This window comes from Podarcis melisellensis, assembly GCF_964234715.1.
Source record: "Podarcis melisellensis genome assembly, chromosome: 5".
Taxonomy (NCBI): Eukaryota; Metazoa; Chordata; class Lepidosauria; order Squamata; family Lacertidae; genus Podarcis; species Podarcis melisellensis.
In genome coordinates this window covers 22,267,619-22,276,039 of record NC_138537.1, presented here as the reverse complement: position 1 = coordinate 22,276,039, position 8,421 = coordinate 22,267,619, and the positions used below count along the sequence as shown (strand labels likewise).

The window sequence follows — 8,421 nt, the reverse complement described above, 5'->3', positions numbered from 1 at the left end:
CACCGCAGTGGGGAAGACTGTGACCAAGTGACCAAATGCCTGCTGCATGTCTGTCCAACTAAGTGTTAATGGGCAACTTGAAGGCCTCTGGTCTCCCTTCTGAGGGTTCTTTATCTTTAGAAACTGGAAATAAACTGGTGTTTGTTTTTGCTGCTGCTGCCACTGCTACAATTTCCAGGGAGTGTGTCAAATAAGATGGGAGGCTCCATTTGCAGCACTGGCACAAATGAACATCTTGGTCCCTTTTCACGTATAGAAGAGTCAGGGACGACTGCACTCATTTCTAAGAAAACCAGCTGAGTTTTGCAGTGCTGGCTGGCAGAGGAAGATTTAGGGGAGTGCGGCTGGTTCACCTGCACCAAGCTGAGAGGGCTCTTCAAGGGGTGCCACAACAACTTGGAACAGAAGGCAAGAGGTGGGTGGCACCAAATTCCTCCACGTGCAGCTGCTGGGTGACCTTGGGCCACTCACACTTCTTTGAGGTCTCTCAGCCCCCTCACCTCACAGAGTGTTTGTTGTGGGGGAGGAAGGGAAAGGAGAATGTTAGCCGCTTTGAGACTCCTTAAAGGGAGTGAAAGGCGGGATATCAAATCCAAACTCCTCCTCTTCTTCTTCAATGTGGTTGGTGCCCATTGGGCGGAAGCCAAGGAGGCCAACAGTAGGTGGAGGCACATTCAACAAGAGGCAGAGATGACTAATTCTCCTTCCTGTTGGGCAACATTGAGACTTGGGGGAAGGAAGCTGACAGGCAGGGCTGTATCTTGGGCTGGTTTAAGGGGGGAGGGACTGTTGGGATTTTTGACTATGTGCTATTTGATGCAGCTTCCCATAGAAGCAATTTAGGAGTTGTCTGAAGGCCAAGAAGACTGAGCAGAGGGAGTTATTCTGCCTAGAGATATGGAGCCTTGGATACAACTCTGCTATTGGTCAAGGTATCCACATAGGCATGATGACTCAGGACCTTCCTTGCTAGTTAGTTAGTTAGTTAGTTAGTTAGTTAGTTAGTTAGTTAGTTGGTCGGTCAGTGTGTGTGTTCTGAGAGTCGTTTGGAGTTTGTTCAAGATAAGAGTTAAGATCCGCGTCTGTATCCTGTATATAGTAACTTGTGAGTCTGCTGTAAATAATAAACACCTATAAGTAATCAAGTTACTGGTAGCAGCGTCTTATTCCTGCTTCATCCTACCTGCCTGCAACTGATTGCTTCTGGAAGTCAGCGTATGCTCTGCTATATTCAACTGGTTCTGGCTAAGATCCTGCAACAGGTTATAGTTGCGAAACATCAATAGGGACTAGTTAAGGGCAGACTGTTGGTGGGTTAATGCCCCATTTGCTAATGAACCAGCCTCCACTGATACATTAAGAAGTTTTCATTTGATTTCCAATGAAGCACTCCTTCCTTTTTTCTCATATCAAAGGATAGGTAAAAATTAGACCGAATACTTAATACTCACATCCCCTTCAATATAAACTCCTGCTTCTCAGCAGTCGCACTACTTGTTGGTTTCCGTCGGTCAGACCAAATAATATAAATGCTTTCTGCATCGGTTTTGAAATCATTTTGTTCTTAAACTGGTTTTCAGTTTCACATCCCAGTATCATTATTGCAAAATGTATTACTTTCAAATTAGATTTAGATGGAGATTTTCTCATTTTTGTCGTATTGTATTACAGCCAGATTTTATAAAAATCAGCAGAGGGAAGAAAGGCCCCTTGTCTCTGACCCCCACAATAAAGAGGGAAGGCACTCATTTGGGTTTTTAAACAGGGATAAATTTATTAACTGCAACATTTTAAAAGAATGTGCAATGGCTTGAATATTAGGTACCCATCCTACAGTCTAGGCCCCTATTAGTAAACAGTATCTGCTACCATCAATAGGTGCTAGAAGGAGGGGTGGATCAGTGTCACCACATATTTAAAATAATATGTAATTTGCTTTACAGAAAAATTAAGAATGCTCTGGGTGTGTGTTTAAAGAAACACCACGTTTCCGGTTCTTAAGTCTGTGAAGTTATGGCTGAAAGTTTGGAAGAGACTGAACATGATTTCCAGTACTCAAGAGTGTTTGACTGCCAGGAAATGGATGGGAGAAGTGAGAAACTGGATCCCTCTTGAGTTCTTTACCCTACCTATAAACAGCAGAAGCAGCAGAATGAAGTGTGTAAAATGAGAAAACCATGCCCATTTGGTCGTTATCCACACCACAGGCCAGACTTAAATATAATGTGTTGCCATGGAGCTGGACTTTTACAAACAATGGCTCCTGCCAACCTAGTAGTTCGAAAGCACACCAGTGCAAGTAGATAAATAGATACCGCTGCGGCATGAAGCTAAACAGCATTTCCGTGCGCTCTGGTTTCTGTCACGGTGTCCCGTTGTGCCAGAAGCCGTTTAAGTCATGCTGGCCACAGGACCCGGAAAGTTGTCTGTGGACAAACGCTGGCTCCCTTGGCCTAAAAGTGAAATGAGCACTGCAACCCCATAGTTGCCTTTGACTGGATTTAACCGTCCAGGGGTCCTTTAGTTTTTTTTTACTTATGGGGGAATGAGAGATCTTAATGTCATAGGTGCATATGGAACAAGTGCATTTACTTTCCACCTTTAAAACCATTTATTCGAAGTAAAGAATAAATGTGTATGTGTGTGCGCAGGATAAAGAGTGCCCTGGTTATTGTTAGGAATCAAAGCTTTCTCTACAGGTGTGTTTAAAGCTAATCTAATTCTGTTGCAGAAGTGTGTGCCAGGTCAAGAAAGATACAGCCTATGCAAGTTTTATTTCAAAGCCGGATACTTCCGCAGCCTCCACTGTGAAAAAGCGCAGTCCTTCAGGCTACATTGAGTTAGACAGAATGACTGTCCATCTTGTGAATTGAGAAGTGGTTTTCCCCTTGCAAAGAGTGAATGTGAATGACAAGACAGAACAACTGCTGTTACAAACTGCCACTCACTTGACAGCGTCTTTCAACTTGGTTTCTTTTTTCAAAAACATGCCATTTCGGTGCTTAAGGATTTCTTTTAATGTTTCTCTTCCATGAATACAAATAATATCTTGTATTACAAAAGAAAAAGAGGTATTACTTTTACACTGAACCAGAAATTCAGCTTACAATGAGGACAAACCCTCTAGGATAACGTTGCATTCTTCTAGTCTACAGGAAAGAACTTGGACAAGCTTTTTTCTTTTTCTTTTACAATCACGCTTCCTGAAAAAGCCCTTGTCTCAAAAGCACATGATGAACAGCCTAGTTTTTCCTATTATAAGTGTGGAATAAGTGTGGCATAATTGGCCATGTTTGCACAAAATACTGAGCTTGTTGTGCAGGAGCTGAGCCCTCCTGCTGTGTTCTTTTTTCATGAGTGGGTAACTAAACCACAAAGTAGCAAGCTTAGTGTGATATCTGAACCCAGAAGCATGGTTTGTTTCACCCTAGCAAACCATAATTGCTACCCAGGGTTAAACCAACTTTAGTTGTTAGCTTGGTGATCATGGTTTACTAGGGTTTCTTTTGCCCCTCATATGAAAGGAGGTGCAAAGGATAGTGTTTCAGACAGTGTGTACCAGCCCATAACTTAAAAGTAAGCATTTGTGGTTTGGCATTAGATCCTAATGTGGCTATTCTGCACCAATTTGCTGCTGTGTTTCACTGCCAAATATACGGAACAAAATACATGGAAAGCAGGGCTGGGCAAACAGGCCATACATTTAAAGCACACAGTTTCCACAAATAATCCAGTGAACTGCAGGTTCCCCCTCACACAGCTACAGTTCCCATCACTCTTAAACAGTCCCCAGGATTCTTTGGGGGGGGGGAAGTCATGTGATTTAAATGAATGGTGAGTATGCAGCCCAAGGTTTGCATCATCTTCACCTTTATGACCATCAGAGATGGGTATCTAATAGATCCCAGAGAAATGTGAAAAAGCTTCTATTGGGAAAGAAAAGGGAAGATATGATAGTCTTATAAATCTTAGGTAGGTTTTAATGACAAACATTTTTGGCTTCTGTTTTTCCTTTCAACCCTCTCCCCCAACCCCCCCCCCAAAAAAAACTTTACACAGTTGAGTAAAGCAACACAATTGTTGCAATTGCATCAATTTAAACCATGGTTAACATGAGCTAGATTCCATTGAAACCTGCGTTTGGAAAACCCACCAACCAACCCTGATTCCAAACACTGGTGACATGGGTAATCTTGATGTTAACCATGGCTGTGATGCAATTGTAATATGCCATGGTCAAAGGAAAACACAGAAGAGAAGGTGGGAAATGAGACAGAAAAGAAGAAAGTCTGACACACCATGATCAGAGGATCAGGAACGTCACATCTATACTGGGCCTCTGTTCTTGGATCACCCAAGTTTTGCATGCAAGTTTCAAGGAATGTTTGAATGGGATGCAGCCGCTCCCCCTTTTCCTGATCATCCAATGTTTGGTTTCTGTCACTAGATGCTGCTGCAATACTGTTTATCTAGTCACAAAGACAAGCACAATATTTTGGAACTTGGCGATACCCTTAGAAAAACCCTAGTATTTAATTAACTATGTATGACTGGGCAGGATTAAAACACTACACCAATGTGGTGTAGTGGTTAAGAGCGGTAGTCTCGTAATCTGGGGAACTGGGTTCGTGTCTCCGCTCCTCCACATGCAGCTGCTGGGTGACCTTGGGCTAGTCACACTTCTCTGAAGTCTCTCAGCCCCACTCACCTCACAGAGTGTTTGTTGTGGGGGAGGAAAGGAAAGGAGAATGTTAGCCGCTTTGAGACTCCTTTGGGTAGTGATAAAGCAGGATATCAAATCCAAACTCTCTAGTTCCATGAGATCAGATTCCACTTAGTTTACACAGTCAGGCAACCGATGTGGGAAGACTGAACCTATATAATACTTAAGAGGATATGCACTCAAAGGGTAAGGAAGATGTTTTATCAACTGTTGGTTTCAAAACAGGCAGATATCCAATACTGAGATATAGACACGTGAAGCAAATCAACATGATTGTCGGTTCATGTAAAACAAAGATGGACAACCAGTAGCCTTCCAGAGGTTGCTGAACTACCACTCCCATGAGTCTCAGCCAGTATGGTCAGTTATCAGGGATGATGGGAGTTGTAGTTCAGCAACAACATATCTAGAAGTTAGCCACCCTAATGTAAAAAGGTCACTCTTTAGAGCTACAACTCAGCAATGGCAGACAGATCTGAAGTGTAGATTGAAACAAAGATAGCAAACGGAACACATGATTCAAGAGACAAGTGGGAGTCTATAAACACTGCAAAACTTCTTGGGGACAATGCTTGAATTTAAGCTTTCTTTCCCTTCTGCCAATGAAGTGAGGCTTTCAAGTTTGCTACCTTTACTCCCCCCCCCAAAAAAATCTGAAATTTGTACTTGAAAATTCAAAACCTTTGTTTCAACATTTGGAATTCAAAATGTGTGTCCCTATCATCCCTTTCACTAGTGTAAAACAGCACTGCCTCGGCGTGCCATGATCACTCTCTAATAAATACAGGTGTATTTAATTTCTTTAATGAGAATGGTATCAATTAAAAAGCTGTGCGATTAGGTTCAAAGGAGGGAACATCGAAGGAGATAATAAACCACTCTAAAATTCCTTAGAAGCACCAAAATGATAGAGACAAAAGAGGGAAGAAACGTTGTATTGAGTGCAGCATTTTGTGGTAATCAATAGCCATACCAAATTCTATTGTACAAGCATTTCAAATACAGGACATCAGGACCTCTTGCATTTTATGTCATGCAAACAACTTTTTTTGTGTATAATTTCTTTAAAAAATGAGGGAAAAGACCAAGTACATAAAGTTTTACAACATCTATTTACATCAACTGTGATGGCAATGGACACATTAATTCATGACAAGGCTCAAACAGTAGCGAAAAGAATACATTTCTGAGTCATTTAAATGCTAATGGCTACGTTGCTTATGGATCATCCTTCATTCTGTGAGGAAGCTTGTAAACAATGGAGATGTACATTTATACAATTTACAGTCTCAGGAGAAAATAGATTTCCGGTTTATCGTCTTCGCTTGGCTTGGTCTCTAAAAGAGAATCATCTGTATAAAACCGGTCATGGTACCCATAGCGCAATGATGTGCATGCACCCTCCGGAACCCCTCGGTCGACCAGATTGTCCGTATTGAAGTTATCCAGATAGCTTGCTATATAAGAGCCAGTGGAATGTCTGTTGATAATGTGAGGAGGTACAAGAGGCTTATTTCTAAGGACTACCCCTGCTACATTACTGCTAGTGTTAGAAAGTTTCTGCTTATTGGCTTCCTGGCGCTCCCTGGCGCGACTAGCAATGTTTCTCACTCTGCTCTGACTCCTGGATGACAGTTTTCTCACCAACATTTTAGGGCAGTCGTCGTCCTGCTTGTTACAAAATGATTGGCAGCTGTCCTCTTGATCAAAGGACACTAGCTTTCGTAACTGTTCCGTCAGAGAATCTGTAGCCTGTGGTTTCTTAGCCTTCAGAGCAGTCACCATCTTGTCTCTCATGCCAGATGTAATGAAACCTCTGCTGATATACTTGTACTTGCTTTCAAAATTGCACGAGATGTCTTCTGATGTTAAGTCTCCAAGGCTCTTGGATTTGCAAGGACTTGGTTGTTTTTGAGCCAAGGGAGAAGGCAGAGAATTCTTAAGAGCAGGAGAGTTCTCCATGGTACCTGTTGGAGAGATGTTCAACAATTCATTTGGGGTGTCTGAAATGTGCAAATAATTATTGTACAAAAGATCAACACACTGATGTTCTGGGTAAGGAAGATATTGGTTCTTCTTGCTCCTGAACTTGAAGTCTTCAAGTAGGTTGGTGGTGGAGAGATGCTCGCTGGTTAGGTTTCTGCAGACTGAACTGTCATAGCACAGAGTGTCCTGATTATGCTTAAGTTTCAGAGGAGAAGCAACTTGGCTCATATCTTCTCTCTTATATTCATAGGCAGTTATCAAGAGGTCCTGCAGCTCTCCATCAACTTCCATTAGGCTGCTGCCTGTAGAATTTACACAAGTGAAAGGGACAACTATTGTATGTTCCAAATCTGAGCTGTCTGAGATGCAAGAGTTGCTATTGCTAAGAGAGTTCCAGTTGGCTCCACACTTCCTTTTAGCGTTTGCACTTAGCCCAGGTGAAATGCAAGAAAACACAGGACAGGTATCTTCTGCAACATATTTTGCGTCCTTGCAAGGAGGTTTGCCAATTGATGCTTGGTGAGAGGCTGGAGTAAGAGAGGCCTCGTGGATAATTGTGTACAGCGAACACTCTGTGGTCTGAGGGGTTGATATCATAGTAATTTTGGGTGCTGATCCGATGGGCATTACACTGGGAGACTTGTGGTCAAAAGATGTATTCTGATCACTTGGAGACATATGTGGTACATGTGCAGGCTTCCTATTGTCAATCTTTTGGCTAATTCCAGGAGGACTCGGAACAACAGTCAAATTAGTTTGGACATTTGTGACATCAAACTGTCCTATCAATGCTGAGACAGAACTGCCCACATCACTCTCATCTGCTAAAGAGACCTCACTGATCAGATGAGAAATGTCACTATCTTGTATGGCTGGTATAGAATGAAAGTCACGGACATCACTACAGGTAGGTGAAGATACATCAGGTAGTGGGGAATTGGCTATAGTACTATTCACTACTGCATGAGATCTAACGCTAGTTACTTCCTGATGTCCTGGAGAAAGAGAATTTCCAGCTACTGGTTCTCTCTCTTTGCAAAACAGAGCATCATTCAACATCTTTTGACCCATGCAACATATACCTTCATTCTTGTCCCTTTCAGGTTCCTCCTTTGGGTGAACAGATTCGCTGGAAAGATTACTTTTCCAATACTCCGTGGAAAAATAGGTTTCAGCTATCCCAATGGCAAAGTCTAGGCTTTCCGGCTTTTCATACACAGGTGAGCTCACATAAATGCCAGCTTCGATGGCCTCTCTTTTAAACGGAGATGAAAACTTTGCAAAAGAGAAATCTTTCTCAGGATAAGAGGTGACCGCTTCTTTCAGGTGTGGTTGGTCCTCTTTGGTAGCTTTTTTACTTTTTGCTGTATCAGTTTAAAAACAAAACACAAAAACAGTGGTTAGGAAGATGTTCATCCACCTGTTTATGGCTACATTTTGTCTTGGAATAGGTAAATGGAGAATGTAAAAATCGATCACAATTGTGAAAGGACTTAATTATGGGATTGTGCAAGTTTAGTACAAATTATTCATGTGATATGAGGAAATGAGAAAATATATAGCACTTCATTGAAGCTTTTCTTTAATGTTTCATTACATCACTGTGGGCGTGATGTAATATTTGTTGCAAAGAATGTCAATGAGGTACCATAACCATTACCTTCAGCTGGGTTCCTATTCAGATTTGTACTATACAGAAGCATGGCAAACAA

The 8,421-nt window shown here is 41.9% G+C and overlaps 1 protein-coding gene across 10 annotated transcripts in view; it reads right to left on the bottom strand.

Annotated features, from left to right (window-relative positions):
- Positions 1–5,300: 5,300 nt before the first annotated feature.
- Positions 5,301–8,421, bottom strand: part of PLCH1 (phospholipase C eta 1) — a 140,428-nt gene continuing 137,307 nt past the window's right edge. For 8 of the 10 annotated variants that reach the window (XM_081910679.1, XM_081910677.1, XM_081910682.1 and 5 more), the window contains one exon: positions 5,301–8,073. In XM_081910679.1, coding sequence (XP_081766805.1) covers positions 6,005–8,073 — 2,069 coding nt within the window. In that variant the 3' untranslated portion in view covers positions 5,301–6,004. Of the gene's footprint in view, positions 8,074–8,369; positions 8,399–8,421 lie in introns of all 10 variants that reach the window. The other 2 variants (XM_081910685.1, XM_081910686.1) reach the window with 2 other exon arrangements.